The 19,310-nt window shown below is 42.9% G+C and overlaps 2 protein-coding genes and 1 long non-coding RNA gene across 4 annotated transcripts in view; 1 reads left to right on the forward strand and 2 right to left on the reverse strand.

The window, feature by feature from the left end:
• Positions 1 to 19,310, forward strand: part of sncb (synuclein, beta) — a 223,853-nt gene that overhangs the window by 152,544 nt on the left and 51,999 nt on the right. The window lies entirely within an intron of this gene.
• On the reverse strand, positions 2,998 to 9,474 carry stc2a (stanniocalcin 2a). Its single transcript, XM_022201736.2, has 4 exons — positions 9,069 to 9,474; positions 6,885 to 7,027; positions 6,067 to 6,278; positions 2,998 to 5,936 (listed from the first exon to the last, which is right to left on the reverse strand). The coding sequence occupies exons 1-4, from the start codon at positions 9,205 to 9,207 to the stop codon at positions 5,573 to 5,575; spliced, it is 858 nt and encodes a 285-aa protein (XP_022057428.1). The 5' UTR covers positions 9,208 to 9,474; the 3' UTR covers positions 2,998 to 5,572.
• LOC110956344 (uncharacterized) overlaps positions 17,567 to 19,310 on the reverse strand; it is a 31,296-nt gene continuing 29,552 nt past the window's right edge. Inside the window, exon 4 of the long non-coding RNA XR_007944618.1 lies at positions 17,567 to 18,008. This is a non-coding gene — a long non-coding RNA (uncharacterized LOC110956344). The remainder of the gene's footprint in view (positions 18,009 to 19,310) is intronic.

Consider the following 19,310-nt stretch of genomic DNA (forward strand, 5'->3'; position numbering starts at 1 on the left):
AAATAAGCTGCTGCTATTTTCAGAACGTAATCGAGCTTGAGAGCTTGATTCATTTTACTTTGGTGAGATCTGTCCTGTGCTTCGATCATACCATCATATCATACCTTCACTTAGTAAAACGCAGGATGACAGTCACTCTCCTTCATCTCTTGTCTACCTGCAAACCAAAGTGTCACTATGCGGAGCCATTAACATCTTACATGTCGTTTATTCACCGGGAGATGAAAGATTATCCTGCTCAGAAGCATTGTTCTTGCTACCTACAGTATACATTACTCAAGTGGGAGTAAAATTACTTGTGTTTAAAACTACTCAAGCAACAGAGGCTCATTAGGAGCATGCACATAGTACAGCTTAGCAGCCATTTTGACTTATAGCAAGCTCAAATAGAAAATTCTCATGACTGTGCATTAAACACAATCTTGTGGAATGAGAGTGATAAAATAAATAAATAAAGATAAAAGCAGACCTACTGGTTTTAGAATATACTCAAGCAAGCAGGAGTCGCTGGAAATCTACTCAGTTTCACTCACTTTCCACCCAATTCTTAGAGTATTAGTATTATTTACTTGTTGAGTTTGTCTTGTTAACACAGTGTTCCAGTCTCCCAAGGCAGACCCACCCTTCATTTGTATCCTGTAGGAACAGCAACACACATCACCCCACCCCACTCCCATGTGCTGCAGGGCCTGTCGGGGTGGTTTAACAGCACAACCTCGTCTCTTGAACTTCTGGTTTCTTGTAAAAATTAATAGACAGCTGGTCCAGGTGTTACTGCTTTAACATTATGTGCCAACCGAGTGAGGAAGCTGTTGGCGTACATGGGATTTGTGTGTCTGAATGTGCGTTTCGCTCTCTGTCCTGCTGTCTGCTTTAAGCCTTTTGAGGCTGTCAAGCAAAGTTAGTTGTGTCAGCATTTTTTTTCCCTTCCCTGAGAGCAACACTCTCTATTCCCTGGCGAGTGTCGGCTGTGCTGCAGAGGTTCCACTCATTTTATGCCGCTAAGCAGGTAGACATGATTATGTGATACACACAGCATTTAGAAGTATTATCATGCCAGCTTTAGGTCAATGCAGGACATTTGTGTTCTCTACGAGACAAAAGTGGGGTGCATTCTTTCACCCCAAATGGTTCTTAAATGATTCATCCATGAAACTTAGGCACCCAGTCATTAATTCATTAGGTCACACTGGAGCTCAGGACAGACGTTCACAATGTGCCTGGGGCCGACGAGCTCAGGTTTCTCTGCTCGGAGTCACAGAGTGTCTCTGCTGCTGCTGCTGCTCACGTGGGATGTTGGCCGCCTCCATATTGATAGAGCTCTGTTGCCATATCAGCCATGTAAGCCGGGTGATTTCTAGTCCAGCCAGCAGCCCCATTGTTTTGTCAGGAGGTTATCATCTCAGACTCCAGGTGTTGCTGTATGAACCTGAGTGTGACAAAGCATAATTTCTCCCCCCAAACTGTGTACCATACAGAGAATGTATCACACCACACTGTGGCCTTGCTTGTCAGCTCCCTGACCAACAATGCACAGCACAGTGTTTGGATAAAAATACTTCACATGCCATACAGACATTTAAAGCTGTATATATGAGTGATAAAAATGCCAACACATTTCAAAATGAGCTCTGAACACAAAGATACATTTATTGTAAATGGAGGAAGATGAATTCATTTAGGTTAATCTCTCTTTTCTTTTGCTATGTATCAAAGAGATAACAGAGAATCTGATTAGAGGGGTAATCCAGTGGCTTCAAGATAGTGAAAATTAAAGAAGTGCAGAATGAGTTATCTTGACTTTTAGTCCCTAATGTGGGTCAAAACAAAAAAAAATCCAACTTTCCCAAAATGCAAATCGAGGGCATCTTTCATTAAACCCTCCCGGCCTCCTAGATACTGACTTCTTTCACATTCCACAACCCAAGTTTGCACAGCTTCTATTGAAAACTTGAAGTCTCAAGCCCAAACTGATACAACCCTGAGGACACCATCATTTTTTTTGTTTAATACTTTGTAAAGCTCTGTCACAGGCCACAGAGGTATCTTTTCAGCTATAGTACAGAGCTTTGTTTTTAAAGGCTTTGCAGCATTCCTTGTGATGAATAAACAGATTTTAATGTTTGGAGAGATGCTGTTGTTATGTTCTTCTTGTAAGAGAATAGAGGACACTGTGAAGCTGCTTTACTTTTACTCAAGTCAGGTTTAAAAGATTTTGCAGATTTAATTTAGAAACTCAATTCACCCCAATTCAAAAAAAAAAAAATCAAATACCTGCACCTGCTTCCACCATCTGCTTTGTATGTCAATGGGCGAAGAGATGTCGCCACCCAGTGGTGGTTTAGCATCACTACACACTCAGAGATGGTTTGTGGCACTGTGACAGGCCGTGCAAAGCAGAATCACACTGAACTGCAGAGGTGCTGATATTACAGAAGCTCTGCGGTATGTTATGATGTGGCATGTAGCCATCCTTCCTCCCTGTCACACTGTTCACAAACTGGGGAAAGAAAAAAGAGAGGGCACAATTTGTGTGACAGACTCCCCTATATATCCTTCAAATGCACCTCAGGAGACCGAACTTTTCCCGAGAATGACTTTGAACCCATCAGACAACAGTTGGAAGCCTACCTTTCAAATTAGAGCACTGTCTAAATGTTTGGTGAGGCAATGTACACTGTTGGGACAACTCATAAAAACCGACACCCTCAACCCACCCCCAGCATTGCACACAATCCAGAGTTGCTGACGCAAATGTTTAGGCTTTTCAATAGGGAGGATATTTCCAGTCCTTGAAACTTTAAACACAGCCCGTATTTCACTGTCAGAAATGAGGCGACAAGTCAAACGAGAATGGGGTGTCTTTTAACCTGTGTGTACACCTGAGACATCAAGGACTTCTCTGCTAACCTGCTTAGATGAATGTTGAATGAATGTTTCACCTCCTTTTTACTCAATTAAAAAAAAACTAGCTTGAAAGACACAAAATGTACAAAATAGAGACAAAAATACTTTAATGATAACAAGATACATCTGACTTCAAGAGTCCAAAGATATTGATGGAGTCAATATGCCTGATGTCTTACAAGTGAGTTACAAACTTCTAGACGATGTTCTGTATTTTTGAAGCGGTGGAGTCCTTGTGCTTAACAGAAGAAAACAAGTAATGTGGTGATGGAGCTCTAACAATACAGGAAACATGGTTAGTTTTATTTTCCTGTGAACACATACAGAAAAGCCATTCAAGCAACTACATTATTACAAAAAGCCATATCAAACCTAATGACAGGGAGCATAACAGATTGTCACTTTACACACATACAGTACATTCTCAATAGGATTAGCTTATGTCTTGTGCTGGGATGTCACAGGAATCCCAACTTCCACAACAGAATAAAAAATAAAATAAAATAAAAGCCTCACTTATAATAATCTCTAAATGACTGGGAGGAACAACTGCACCTTACTGTAAGTATATCAGGAAAAAAAAGTGAAAACCCTTATTTGAGCCACAAAATCTGAGCATGTTTTATATTCATTTTGCACCGAGCACTCCTCAGCATGTGGTGCTCATAAACTGCACTTCCAAAACTGAAGCATATGACTGGCCTGGAATGGTCAAAAGCCTGTCTGTGAACTGAAGGAGGAAGCGAAGAAGAAGAGTACACAGAGAAGTAAAGACAGAGTGAATCATCACATTAAAAAAACTAAAAGAAGACGTCGAGCACGTCTCTCTTCTTCTTGCTCCACTCCTCTCTGCTAGTTGCTGGCTCTTGGCTGCGGCCCAGAGGAATTCTCTGGTGGCCTCGGTAAATATAACATTTAGAATAACAGCGCCAGAGCCCCCGTGTGTGGACTTAACCCAGTTCCTGGGTCCTCGCTGTGTTGCCTGCGGCTCTAACGGGTAGAATAACAGGCCTTCATGTCTGACCTAGGTAAGGGACCAGAGAGGAATAAGGGCTAATTTAGAGGGGCCAGAGATCTGGAGGGTTTCTGTCAAGCCTCCTTCCTGCCCCCTGGGACAGAAAGGGAGAAAAAGTAGCATGGCTCCAGTAAAGAATCGGCTCAATCTGGTCCTAAGGAGCATGTGGGGATGCAGGACTTGCCTTTGATAAGGAAAACCAAGTTGTGAAATATGAAATAGCCTCTAATGAGACGATGACTACTTTGCTAATGTGGTCATATTTGTCAAGATGCAGCAGTCGAACACAAACTGACAATCATCCAAAGTGCAAAATCTAAGACTTTTGTGGCTCAACACCATCGCAAAATAGGTCAACACCAAATCTCGCCGTGACACAGTATCATCCATTCACTTAAATCACAGAGAAGCGGTCACTGTGAACATTTAACAAGTTTAGGCACCTTGATGTTTGTGATTTTTACATTTGATATTCAGCATCCTCTCTTATCGCTGCACTTCACTGATAGCTAGATGGAAAACAAAGAGAGCGCATTACATTTGACAATTCAGTTGCAATGTCTCCTGAAGCTATACACATGACATTGATCTGTAATGTCTCTGAGACAGTTTCTGAAGCTCTATAAACGTTGAGAGTGATGCGATACGTTTTTTTTTGCATTAAAATAAGACACATGTCTGAGTATAACTAAAACGTATGAAACGTATAGAGTCCATAAAACTGCGTCTGCTATGCTCGTTTCCATTCACCGCCGCCCACACAGCAGCGCTGGATGACATCAGAGATCAGTCTTGGCTCTCCTTTTTCTAGCTTTGCAAGAGACTTATCAATACATACAAGTGTGAAATAACTGTTCATATTCATAGTATTACATTTGCATCCTCTTTAGAGTGGATTTTCACTTTAAGAATGCACAAGTTTGTTGGCTTTATGGCCATCATGCACTAAAATTCATATGTGCCAGAACTGGACTTAAAACCTGTACAATTTGTATTTAATCATCAAGTATCTAAAGTTATAATACATATTCCCACTTTGAAACAGCAAATGGTGTATGTTACATATCTACAGACCAATGTGTGATGGTGCAATACTGTGAAGAGAACAACAAACAGCACACCATATACTATGTCATCTATAGTATATCAGTATTGCATATTGTAACTATATTTATACATGTTTATATAAATATAGATAAGTATATTTCTATGTACACTTTGATATTTCAACATTGCATAAAGAATAAAATAAATAATACAAATATAATCAAATCTTACAGTAAGTATGATTTGAGAAATGCTATATTAGAGCCAAAATTGTCCTAACAGTTGAAATAATCATGATAATAACAATTGTTATTCAATTTAAAAAATAAAAATTGTGGCCTACAGTCTGGCATAACAGTACAAGCTACACCACAATTACCCTGCAAGTTTACCATGTGGGACTGCTGGAATGACTGGAGAGGGTGGAATAAGGACAGGGAAGGTCGGGGCTTGTTTCCTTCTGTTCAGTCTGTCTGGGAATTTGTATGGACAAATGTGCGTTTGTGTGTGAGGATGTGTTATCGTGTAGAGGTGTACATAAGTCTGCAAATGTGGCTTTTAAATGGTGTAAGGGGTCAAAGGTCAGTAGCATCTCCTGAGCTTTCACCTCCGGATGTCGGTGGCCTTAGGGTCTTCCTGCTCAGCCACCACTCCGACTTCTGGACCGTGGCGCCGGGGTCCCTGACTGCGGTTGCGTGGGTGGCCGCTGAAGCCCACCTTACCAGCTTTGTCCTTGTCGCCTTGCCGTGGAGGGCGAGGGTGTTCCGGCTCAGGGTGGGAAGGCAAGGCGTGGCGGTGGTGTTCGACAGCGGAGCTGGCGGGAGACGGGGCGAGCGAAGAGCAGAGGCTCAGGCTGTCGCACAGAGCGCCCCAGTTCTGCTCGCACTGCAGCCGGACGCTCCGGGTCAGAGCCTCCTTCACCTCCTCTCCACAGCCCAGGAGGATATTCACCAGCTCCACATATGGACTGGGCAGAGAGAGTCAGATTACTCACATGAATCCTGTGATTTAATGTACAATACATCAAGGTCTGGCAAATGACAAATAAATGGAGACAGGTGAGAGAAAACCCCAGGCGGTCCAGACCAGCCACTTACCCTTTAGGGAACAGGTCTTGGAAGTGGATCATCTCCACCATGACGGCCACGTTCTCTTTAGCAGCAGAGCACAGGTTGTGTCTGATGTAGCAATCTCTCTGGAGCTGAAACACCATCTCCTTAATGGACACACACTTCCTGCTGATGCAGCTGAACTTGTGCCGTAAACCGTGTGCCATACATTTCAAAGCATCTTTGATGAAGGACTTCCCCTGTGTGCACACAGAGACAAAGACTCTTGAAGCGCTTAGGACTAGCACATCTTGTAAAGAACAAGAAGATACTCTGGATCCGTGTGGTGTTGATGTATACATGTACGATAGTTTTGGAGATGCCATGTTCTGGTTGTGCTATATGAATGTATACTGATCTTGCAAAGAAATGGGAGATGAAATTCTGCATGAATAGTCAAATTGTGCCATTCTTCTGGTGAAGCCTTCTGGATTCCTCTGCCAAGGATGCTAAGTTCCTAGTAAGTGACCCTATAGACATATTAACACCCCACTCGAGCCTGGCTTGGCAGGGCTTCAACCTCCGCTATGTATGAAAAGGGAGCTAACTGGGCTTCTGGCCAGCTGGCTCATGACCCTTGGTCCTAACTGTCCACACATCAGTCTACCGAGAGGCAAATGAACTTCCAAGAAAGGAAAAGAGATTATTAGATAAGTGTATGGATGATCGCATTCATAAAAAAAAAGATATGTTTTGATTTATGCAGAAAAATGACAAGTGTGGAGCAGTGAACCGATGAAAAGGAGGAGGAGGAATGTTGCCTCTGGTTATACCATTTTTTGCAAACAGACAGAACAGTTTAGTACCTGAGAGTCAAATTTGCCAGCGTTGTGCAGGAACGTCATGCAGATTTCCTGTAGCCCTCGTATCTCGCAGGAGTTATTCTCAAAGCACTCAAACACACCACAGCCGACATCTCCTGCACTCACCAGGCAGTGCTGGATCTCAGCTGGAAATAGAGAACAGGTTAGGGGAGGGACCTTATCATCTGTTCACAGCAGAGACAGCGCACAGATTGTTACAGACATGTTGGCAGTGAAGACCATACAGCTTGGAGGCACAACTCTACTTCAGCACCGATTGCTGCACGAATCACAAAGCTGATGTGGCGTATAACTATTTCCACAGACGCAGGCGGTCGTTCGTGCGCTCATGACCCGGAGTCTCAGAGAGAAAACGGATGCAGCAGAGTGGAGGGGGGGGGGGGGGGGGGGGGGTGTTTCGGGAGCGGGGAGACGTCTAATTTCCCAAAGCTGAGGGGGTTCCTGCAGAGGAACACTTGGTGACAGATATTACTGTGTCATTCTGCACCACAATCCATCTGCACTGCCTAGCATTGAGATGGGATGGTGCATTGCAGATACAGCCAAATGCAGTCATTTCAGTCAATGTCTGTTAACTAAATGTGCATCAACAAGTCTCTAATTGCTGCATTTGTACACTCACGGAGATAGCATACTGAAAATGCAATATTAAAGCTGCAACATTAGCTTAGTGAGGAGGAGTGCAACAGCAGCAATGCAGGCAAAAAGGGGACTATTTAAGTACATGTCATGTGAATATATGATATCTCTTGTACAGCACTTGCTGGCCCTCAAGCACCTTTTTCATTTTACTATTAAATATAGGGGCAAAACATTTTATTGGGACATAAATGCCAAAAAAAAGCAAGCAAAAATGTCTTTTATTTTGGATTGTTCTATAAGACAAGCAGACAACCTGTCACTGCTTCCATGTGTGACATCCTCTGGAGTGCTTTTAATTTGAAATGTAAATGGCAAATTGCAGGTTAGGCTGGTAGCCAAGACACCATATAGAGTTTCAGTTTGGCTATGAAAACCCCAACTGTTGACCTAAGTAAAACGCAATTACACGCGTGATTTGTCTTGGAGCTGATAACTGACGGGCGTGAGAACATTGTCGGAATTGCGCACCAGTTGCGTAAAAGGAGACTTCTTTTCCCCCACCCCACCGTCTTGACCACAGCAAATAAAGGATTAAATGTGACTTATTAGAAACCATGCTTGTCAACAAAAGAGCCTCTGTTTGGGGGGGGCAGTAGTAGGGGGGGAGGGGGGAGAAGGGGGATGAGCTGCTTGCTGCCGCCGTTGCTGCTGCTGCTGCTTGCGGGGGTTTGTAGGCACTGAGTTGAACTTTAGTGCGCAGGAAAAGTGAGCCGCTGTCAGCAGTGCTTGTTTTGGCATCACGGGAATGTGCTTGGATCGTACGAGCTTGGCCGCAACGTGCATTGAATTACACAGTGGTGTTAGCAGGGTCTCTGCTGCGAAACCTGCATTGGAGTTGGTCCCTCCATTTTTTCAACGTGGAATAAAGATATTCTTTAAACGCAGGTTCACTTGGTGGGATGACCCCGCTGCGCACATTAGAATAAGCCCGAATAAGTTTGGGAGAACACTCAAAACGCCCAGCGTGGTGTTTCTGCAGAAATTACGCGAACCGCACTTGTCTTTTAATCACATTTCAGCGCAATTTCCTCACAGGGTCGCTTCTGTAAATTAAACTTGGCTCACTGCTGCACTACTCCACGCATCGCTGCTCCACTAACCTGCTTGAACACATCATTTCGAGCCTTCACAGCTCATAGAAAACAGATTTTCCCCCCCCCTCCAGATAACCGGTTAAACAGTCACCTATAACCCGCGCACACACGATCAGCAGCGCGCCCGCACACCTAGACGTGCTGCCGTATACATTACCTATTACCTTGTGCCGTTCTATTAATAGTTTACTAACATATTGGGTTTCTGTCTGAGAGTATTTACAAAATACCGCCTTTCGCAGTGATCGAAGAGCGTGTGAAAACGTTCAAAAACGAGGGGAGAATTTCTCAAATCGCCCAACCGTGTCACCTGCATGGTTTCATTTGCAGCCACACAGAAAGCACGTGTCCGGGACAAACCCCACGTAGATTTGCAACCCGGTCTATATATGTGAAATAAAAAATTGTCATCTGTGGTAACATTTCCTACCTGTGTTCTGCAGGGAGAGGCGTCCTTTCTGGCTCGCAGGCTTCTCCGGAGGACTGTCGTGAATATCAATATTATCCGACACCACCACTTGCTCCAGCACTGACAAAACCAGCAGCGCCACGGCCAGTTTGACCAACATTGCGTCTCCGAAACAGCGCGCTTCTCTATTCCCAGCAAAGATCCGGCAGTGTGTGTGCGTGAAGGTTCACCTTGGATCAGTGATCAGCGCAGCTGCGGCTCGGTATCTTACGGGGCAGCTGTGGGACTGAACGCATGAGCTGGAAGGGATGCTGCCTATATTTCTCAGAGCCCCGGGTGTCAATTTGGATGAAGGAGTTAAGCAGGTGTTGTCGGTCGGGGCTGCACAACCAATCAGAGACGCAGAAATCCACGTCCAAGGTTTTAGGGGAGTGTCCAGTGAAAGTCCCCCTTTTGCCATAAAATTGGCCCTGTAAAGCAATAGTCATGAGGAAAGTTGACTGTGACATTTCTGGGTGATCAAGCAGGGTTTTAATAAGTAAATCAGATTTTTTTATTTTTTTTATTTTACAAATGTCAGTAATACAATATCTAATATAACCTCCAATAAATCATTTAACAAGCCTTCACTGGGTCAATTCATTTGCATACATTGCAAGATAACTTGTTGCTTAATTTTGCTGCAGATGCAGCAGTGAAAAGTCAGTTTTTACCATAAAACTGGAGCCCTCATTCAGGATACAGGGCTGTCTGTGAGAGCAGGAGGATCAAGACGTCCGGCAGCAAATTGGAGAAAAGTGTATGATGTTAAAGTTGAAAAAAGCACAGTTAGTGGATCTACAACCGACATCTGTAGCACTGCTTTCACAGAATATAGATAATTGTACGGCATATTCTTGCAATCAGTGTTCTGCTAATAATCACAAACAAACAACAGGATAATAATCTATTAATACTTTACTGATTTAAACATCAGACTGTAAAAAAAACTGTTTACTTACAAGTGAAGTTCCTATAAATAGAACGCCTTTAACTAAGTTTTTATGGGGAAGTAAATACAAAGAGGCCTGTTACACAATGCCCAGTTTAGTCTGTGACAATGAGGTCTGCTAACCACTACTACAGGGAGTGATCTAAGAATAGAGGACAAACATTGGCAGAGCTGCACATTTGGAGACGCCGGAGGAATCTTTTTCAAGAGCAACACTTGAGGATGCCATGTGGAATAACTGCGAGCTGAATGAGCCCGCGAGAAGGAACATAAAGTCTCTGTCTTTCGAAATGTTTCCAATGACCTAATGGTGTTACTACTCCTCAGGTAAAGGCCTCTACGGGAGCTGGCGGTGCCATGCAACCCCGGCATGCCGCTGCGTCACTGGTGTTGCAGCTGTGGACAAGGAATGGCATCATGAAGTGACCATGAGGGTGTGCAGGGTGGGGAGCTGCACTTAGGTCTCAAGCCTGTAGGGGGCCCACTGATACTAATTGTTCCCTCCTAATCTTAATTAGAGCAGCCCAACATCCAAAACTTGCAGGATATCAACAGGCCCGACACAGACACACTAATAAATTGGTATCGGCAGCTACAGGCAGCTTCCTCCTAACCCAACCTGCGTGTCCTCGGATTGTGGGAGCACCTCAAGAGAACTTGTTGACATGATATGCAAACTCCCAAAACCACAGCTGGCGGTTTACTGTTAAAACTCTCAGGGAGCGAAACAAACTTGAGCCACATCACAACAGAGGAGGTGCTTCGGCGTCTGCGTGCGATGAGCCGAAGGGGGTAAAGGGGCCGACTAAAATCCCAGACCCCCCAAGACAAATACATTACGCCACTGCTCCGGCGCCCCATAAACGAACATGGGGAAACGATTGGTGGTTGTGTGTATGTGTGTGTGTGTGAAAGAAAAAAGCACAGACGGAGGAAGAAACAGACAAACAGGCCTCTGATTGTGGCCGCCCTGAATTTCATAGATCTGTGACTTTTGAAATCTGTTTATCATAACATTTCATTAAAATTTCATAAAATCCTTTTCATGGGAAGCTCTGGCTCTGTCTGCTGGAAAAACTTGCAGGCTATATTTAGACCATCAATGAAAATTAGCCTAGAGCGGGAATTGGACTCCTGCTCTAACCTAACCAAAATGATGATCACTTATAGCTCTAAATATAGATAATTATTATCTTGAGACGGCAGTATCTATCGTTTTAATTGAGGTTTTTTAGTCAGCGGAATGAGTTTTTGGAGAAGTCACCACAGCTGAGAAATGGGAGGTATTTTGGCCAAGAGATGATGCAGCACAGCAAACCTCAACATTTCAATATTCCCATTATATTCTTATGGGGAGTGTGGTTGGCTTTTACTGTCAGGAATTTCTGATGATCTTGTCCTATTTTGTCTCCTATCTCACAAAAAGATGAGCTTCAGAAGCAAAGGGTTTCAATTTAAACACATAAATATGACATGGCATCTGTGTAGACTATTTTAAAAAAAAAATCAAAATTAAAATGTTCCAGACTCTGTGTCACAAATTGGCCTCAGCTTTGATGAACGGAAATTGCAATACAGCAGTATTTTCAAAGTCCACTGGATTTCCATCAGGAGGGTGTAGCGCACCGTGGCACGCGTCTGGAGATGGGCTTGGTGCGTGTCCAGTTGTGCCTACACCACAAACTGGAATCTCCAGCTCAATTCACGTCTGTTAAAAACTGCCCACGCTGTCCACACACCCTCGATTTGGCCCAATCAGTGTGCTGCAGTGGACCACAGGCTTGTAATAGCGTGTGCGTCACCGCTGCCTACTGATGCTGCATTCAGGACATATGGGAAAACCTCATTAGACATCCTTTAACCAAGACAGACAACCAGGAGGTATCCAATTAGCTGTTGTAGGTTATTTCACAAAGATTCCTCAGTTGTCTCCTTGACAGCAGAGAATCTACTGAGGTAAATGGAGAAGTGGAGACAGAGCTAATTTATTTTTTCTTCTTCTTTAAAGTCTAGTTAAAAGTGCTACCTTAAACCTAACACTACCAAGCAGAACTAGGTTTAGATTATCCTTTTACAATCATTCACCCATGATTTTAACTTAAACGCCTTGTTGAAAAGTGGAGGGAAAAAATGGTTTTCTGAAGTGGAATGCATTTATACTACTTGATTTGAATGCAGCACAAAAGGCCAAGCATTGGCACAGAGAGCAAGAACATTCAGCGGTTTGACGGACCAAATGAATGAGCATCCCGATTTAAAACTTTATTCTCAAGAATTAAGATATTCTCTGAGTACATGTTTTCCACTGCAAATGGCCAGTTACAGCATATGTCGAAGCAAATCAGTGAATTTGACGGGAAAATCTCACTTCAACCTTCGTTTTAGTGACTATTCTGCACCTCTCAGACAGATCACATATTGTGACTAGCTGCACATCAATACAGATGTTCAGATTTTTCATGTGAGCAATTCCAGGACTTCTCATCCATGTTGACTCATAGGTTGAGTTTATTGGCCGATGCACCACTTTATTTGAAGGCCTCCAGCCTCCGAACACTTGTCATTCACAGCTTGACTTCATCTGTTGCAGCCACTTAAATATCTGCAGAGTTATCACCGCCTGTGATGACAAACATGTAAAGTGTGAGCACGGTTGTGGTCTGCTTCCCGCAGGTGGTCGCGTGACAACTAGAGAGCTGGCGTTTCTTTTATTTTTACTCTTCAAATGTGTTCCATTTCTGAGGTATTAAAGAGTATCTTTCATGTTTACGTTGCATAAAGGCATTGTCTCCTCTTGGTGACACTGTCCAGAAAATAGACAAGTATGCTTTGATAGCCGTAACGTTCATTCACTCTGACTGCTGTACTGTAAACATACAGAAAGCAGACATGTGTTCTGAGTTGGGACCCCTGGGGCCCTGGCAAGTGACCGACCAATGAAACCACAACAGAGAGGCCAGGCTGGGCTGTGTGTGTGTATGTGTGTATTTGTGTGTGAACTGGGGGGATGCTTCACTGCGAGGGAGGCTTCTGTAACAGCAATTAATGTTACTAGTTTACAGACTCTATATAGCAACTTTACGGGAAGCATGTGGGTGTAGTTTGGTTACAGATTCAGGCTTTGTAGTGGAAAGATGCGGACAGTAACTCTTGAGTGACCTACAGATGCTTCATTTAAAGCTTTCCTTTCACACACTTGGTTGTTGTTGTCAATAGGCTGACAGTAAAAATATGGCTGCAGATGATATTTCTGCCTCATTTTAATATGACAGTTTCAAATATGGTCTTGGCCACATTGCGGTCCTTTATCTGATACATATAAGATGTGATGTGATTCTTTAAATTAACCTTCCTCCTGTTACGCTTTTATAGCCTAGCCCTGCTAGACCCATGTTCTGAAGGCACAAGGGTCTAGGCACGCTCGACAGGGAGGGAGGGTAAAAGGTTGTCTATCAAATCACTCTGTAGCAATTGGGTAGGTATACAACCAATCAGCGCAACGATTAGGCTCCTAGAGCGTCGGAAATCAGAGGATGCGGGAGTTCGGTGAAGCCTTATTTATACAGTCAATGGGTGAAGCTCAAGTATATCACAGACATGTTAACAGAAAGATTATTCAGAGTCGGTGCTAATGGAGCTCAACGACTGTTGTCGTTTTTGTTGTCGACCCTGGCAGAGAATTAAATTCGTTGCCGTGGGTTGTCTAGCGCGGCTAGGCTAGTTGTTTCCGGTTGTTTCTGTCAGAATCGTAGCGCCTCTGTCGTCACTTCGTTACGCCCGCCTTTTGACTCTACACTTCATGGCCAGTTTTAGGAGAATCCAACCCCGAGCCTTATGGAGGGTAACTAGACCCACCCTGGCAGAGAATTAAATTAGTTGCCGTGGGTTGTCTAGCGCGGCTAGGCTAACGCTTTTACTCACTGTAGGCTCATTTTTCACTCCAATATAAAGTCCTGCACTTCCATGGAAACAGCACAACCATGACTAGAAGTAGAGGGTGCCCAAAACTGTCTTCTGTGCAGTTTGACACAGTTATACCACAAATAATTTTTAAGTTAAATTTTAACTGGAAAAATGTCATGTCTACATGCTATAAATGTGTTAGATATGCAATTTGCCTTTTATGTTTTGTTTATATATGTGTTTCCTACCTGTTTTGTCAAAACACAGCTTGCAGTTTAGCTGAAAAGTCTCTGAATTTTTCTCACATGACTGTAGCTCATGGCTGACTCACTAATTGTGTCGTGATTGCACCATGGAGTAAACGATTTGTTGTTTTTCACAGAATCTGTTCAGTGCAAAGTTAAATTTTGGAAAAGGTGCGTGTAAATCAAGACATTTTGTTGAAATATGAAGATTTTAAGCTTCTAGCAACTGTAGCAACAATATGTAGCAACAATATGCCACAAATGAGAAGCTAAACGACTGTTGGAAAGTTGGAAATCTAAAGAAATATCTTTGGTTTTACATTCTCTGGCTCTGATAAATGGTGTAATTAAGCCAAAGGTTAAAATGCTTTTCAAACCTGCTGTCAGATTTTGCAACTGAGAGGATTATGACAAATTCAAGCTGAAATAGTTCTATATTTATAAAGTTAGCTTGGCTATTCTCTACAAAGCACCTCTACAGTTATTTAATTACAAAGTTAAATCTTATTTGTTGAATTTGTACAAAAAGTGAAGTGTAAAACAGGATGAAGCTTACAAAGGATAATATGTAACAACTGTCCTGCTGCGCATGAGAAGTATCTGGTACATTTCCAAAAATATTTAGCTATTGCTTTAAAAGTAAAATACATGCAAATACGATGAGTGTGAGTTTTTACACTGTGCTACAGCGTTTATGCAGCCAGCCAAGCCCGTGAGCCACTGGAGCTGTGTGCTGACACATGGCCTCCATTTCATTGACATATTTCTACTCAAGCATGCCAGGTGTTTACTCTCTATAATATCATTATTTGCATGAGAGGGTCAGTTCAAAAGGGTGATCAGTTTCAAATGGTGCTGAATAAAGCCACGGAAACATAATAATATAAACAATCAAGTGCAAAAAAACAAAACAAAAAACTCGGAGCAGTAAATCAAAGCTGACTTTTGGGTCTCGCTGTGTGAGCATGGCTTATAAAATCACACCGAGGAGAAAGAGCAGCGGTGTTGGGCTGTGGGAAGGAGAAGCTGTGGGATATCAAGTACCAAAGTCTTCGAGGAACCTGAAGAGGATATCTTAGTTTCTAAATTTGGCTCAGTCTATTACTGTGTGCATGTGTGTGTTTCTCTGCGTATGATGATATGATGAGGTGAAAACTCAAATGTTGACTTCTTGGGAGCTTCAGTTAGCACAAGCTTTCTTGTGTTATCGGGGTGGCTGTGCATTTCTGGCTTTATTTAAGAGACTTTTATGAGTCTAAGAAGTTGAAATCGTATCTCAGCTCATTCAAGTGTGACATTTTTTCGCTGTGAATGTGCATACTGCAAAAGAAAAGCATGCAATCTTGTAGCAGCGAGCCACTTTCTCTGTCTCTACTATTAATGCACTCTTTGGTGTGTTAACTCACCTGACTCGTGAAAAGAGAGGTTTTACTGGCCCAGCTCAGCAGGCCAACTCTGGGCTCTGATTCCAACTGGTGTGAAAGCGCCACATCTCAGACCCTCACTTAACTCGCCTCAAACAATGTGCTATTATAGAGTTTGCTCTGTATGGGTTATATTGCTACAGTGCTGGCAGATTACAAAGTGCCCCGTCTCATTACTGTCCATATAAGCCCGCAGGCCTCGCCAGGACAAAGGAGTTATTGAGTGATAAGGGGAAAGAGATGGGCTGTAGCTGCCCATGAGAGCCCTCACCTTGGCTGCTCCAACCTCGATGAGGGCAGAGGTGATGTCATCATGGCTAGAGACACAGGGGTCGACCTCTCTGATAGGTGGGCATGCTGGGACAAAAGAGAGCAGCTTGGACACAAAGGCCCCATTTAATGAGAGTGAGACATGAGGCCAGAGTGGACTACGTGGGTGGCACATAGTGTCATAGCCGCTCAAAAGACTGGTGAGCAATTAATCATCTGATTCAAGAACTGGGCAAAGTGCTGAGGCTATTATGTAAGGTCAGTTTTGACATCGCCAGCAAAGCAAGGGGAGTCTTTCTGGGTTACACTTGTATTTGATCGCAGTGATCCCCCCAAAATTTGCCTTCATCCCATAATATTGGATCCAGGGATGCTATATTTATCATGATGGTCAGGTCCAACAATTGTGCAACATAATATGACACACTTACCCCTCATTAGAGATGAAGGGTCCTTTGTGGCAGCCTGACAATCATTAAAACTTCTCCCCTGGCTTGGCTTGTTTACTCTCTGGTAATTACCAGGTGATTGTGTAGCCTGTGACCCATATTCAGAGTCAGGTCAGCCAAGACATGGGGGATAATTGACAATATTCAGAGAAGTGCACGTAGAGAAAGAGTGTTAGAGTGGATAGTCATTTGTTCCTGCCTCATTAGACTGTGTTAGAAGACAAGCTGGCTCACAGTATTCTTGCGGTGGAACAGTACTTCTTTCCATTGTAAGGCCAAAATGTTGGCTCCGGTGTGTAAATGCATTTGCGATGGTATACGGCAGCAGCATATATCAGTTTATGTACTTATTTATTCACTTGCTGGCAATATGGGAAATAAATGAATAAACTGACTGTGTAATGTATATGCCTTTGAGGTGAGCTCACATTGACCTAATGCAGTTTCTGAAGCATTTTTTTTCCTCCTGTTTCACCTGTCCAAGTGAGTGCACCACTTGTGCTGGCAGCGTTTATGCAATGACAGAAAGAAGTGACTGACAGGGCCCCTTAAATAAACACAAAAACTCCTCCTCGACTTGAATCATTGGTCACAGTGGTCCACTAAGGTTTCTGTCGTCACCATTCAGCACTTATAACCACACTTTGATGATCTTTTTATGCTTTTCGATGTGTTCATGTTGTGATTACCTCCATAAAGTAACGCCGTCCTAAACATTGATGTTAGGCCAACCTGTGAAAAACTAACAGCTTGCATGTCTCCTCCATCACCAAAGCTGGCCCACTAAAGCGAATTCTCTCAAATTTTCTGTAGCAAAAAAAGCACTGTGAGGTCCAGGCTCCCAGGTTTAAAACCAGCTCTGTTCAAAGGTGTCTGAACAAGAGAGCAAATCAGCTAAGTTCCTCAAAACAAGAAGTAAACAACTTGATGGAGCTTAAAATACAAGGCTCAAACGAGTGGTTGTAAGAGAAGGCAGGCAGTCACGTGACATCGTTGACCAACTGTAGGTGAAAGCATGTAGTGGGATGGCGAATGAGTAAAGGAATTCAACAAATTTGGGTGATTGCAGCCAAATGTAAGGTATTTGATTGTACCATATTGGATTTAGTTGAAGCTCTGCAGGTCCAGAGCTACTTCAACATCAGATAAATGCTCTATTTGGGTAGATGCAATCATAAAAGTTCTGCTGGTAGTTTTCTTAAAAAGGAATTGAAAAGAGCAAATTTGCTAGTTAAGATAAAGTAACATTTATTACTGTAATTAATATGAATAAACATTGTTGCAAATACTCTCAAAACAGAATGAAGTTAAGATTACAAAGTTCATACATCAGCGTGTAAAGCAACAATAAGCAAAGAAATTATTACTATTATCATTATGGTTAAAACAAGCATAGTTTCCGGCCACTGCAATCACAAATGGAATATTTCACCTCAGAATGAAGCAAGAAATTGAGTTAAACTTGTGTTAACCGCCAGCATAATTTCAGGCTTTTAACCAAAGCCCTATTTAAATTGTGAACCAGCTGCTAAAAATGGCTAGAAGCGCTAACTCACTGCTGCCGTTTGGTGCCAAAACCTCAGAATAACAATATTTAATTTCCATTTCACCAACTTCTCAGCTTGGTTTCATGTGGTCGTCCGGAGTCACTGGCATAACGTAGAAGCAGCAGTCGGATTCTGAAAGAGAAACATCCAAACTTTTATGTGGGTCTTTGATTAGCCAGTGCTCCTCAGACAGTTCTTGGACCCTGTGAGACAATGCGCTGGTGAACAATAATAGCCTGGTAGGTAGCTCATTAGAAAAGTGTTGTTTGACATGGCTTGATTGGACAGCATTGTTTTTATTCTGGCGCCTGCGTTTGCCGAAAACAGCATTGGACTGTTATGGTGATAATATAACAGGCTTGTATAAGACTACCTGTCTGTAAAGAAAGCATTTTATTTTACTGTTGAGGGGTACCATATGCATTTAGCACTTTTTCTTGTTTGCAAAACAAAAACACCAAGGAAGGAACCATTGTCTGATGGTGGTATAAATAAAGCACATGATATATTTAGAATAGTTGAGGTTAATTAGCCAGCTCATGAATTAGTGGTTGGGTCCAGATCAAACCAACATGTCACAGATGCTTGTGAACCTCAGTGCCATGAGGATACAATTGTAGGATGTTTGGGGGTATTTGTTGTTTACGATGTGTGTTCTACAGTTAGGGGTAATTGATTGCTGTGATGGTGGTGTGTTGGAACATGTTGTATTTTTCCGTAAGGCCAGCGGCTGGGAGGGGGTTGGGCCGATGCAGCAGATGAAAAGCCTCCTAGGTCCGTCTAACCTTCCCAGGAATTCCCAGAATTCCAGTTCCTAATTATGACATCCGCGGAGCAGAGGCCCAACAACCCCACGCCACCACCACTGCAGCACCCATTACAAACACAGCCTTGCGTGAACACATGCACGCACGTGCAAACATGTGCACACATTCCAATTACCGCTCTGCTGGCAGCATCACAGATGACAGGCAGAAAGTGACTGAGGAATGGAGGCAGAGGATGGAGAACCTCAGAGCAGAGAGAAGATAAAGTAAAGATGGAACAGGACTTAGTCTATATCAGAGAGCAGCTAAAAGCCATTACTGTTTACCTTTATGTCTCTGCAGGCATTGTGAGGGTATGGAATGGTGAGTATATGGCAGCTCTGGGAGGTCTGTGCAACAGGTCTTATCAAGGGTTATAATTTATAGTAGCTAATTTGAAGATTTAATATTGTGCACACAAAACATTTTGTACTCAGCTTTTAATTTGGCAGGAACAGTGTATAATAGAAATGAGAAGACCCCTGCTAAATACCACCTAAATGTCAAATGATACAAATTGAATCGAATTACAGAAACTACATAACTTCTTCTAAGTTGATCAGTAGGGTGTTTGTTCTTATGAAAACTGTTCAGATTTACTATATTAACTCTTTGATGCACAACATGG

The sequence above is a fragment of the Acanthochromis polyacanthus genome, chromosome 10, assembly GCF_021347895.1.
Source record: "Acanthochromis polyacanthus isolate Apoly-LR-REF ecotype Palm Island chromosome 10, KAUST_Apoly_ChrSc, whole genome shotgun sequence".
Taxonomy (NCBI): domain Eukaryota; kingdom Metazoa; phylum Chordata; class Actinopteri; family Pomacentridae; genus Acanthochromis; species Acanthochromis polyacanthus.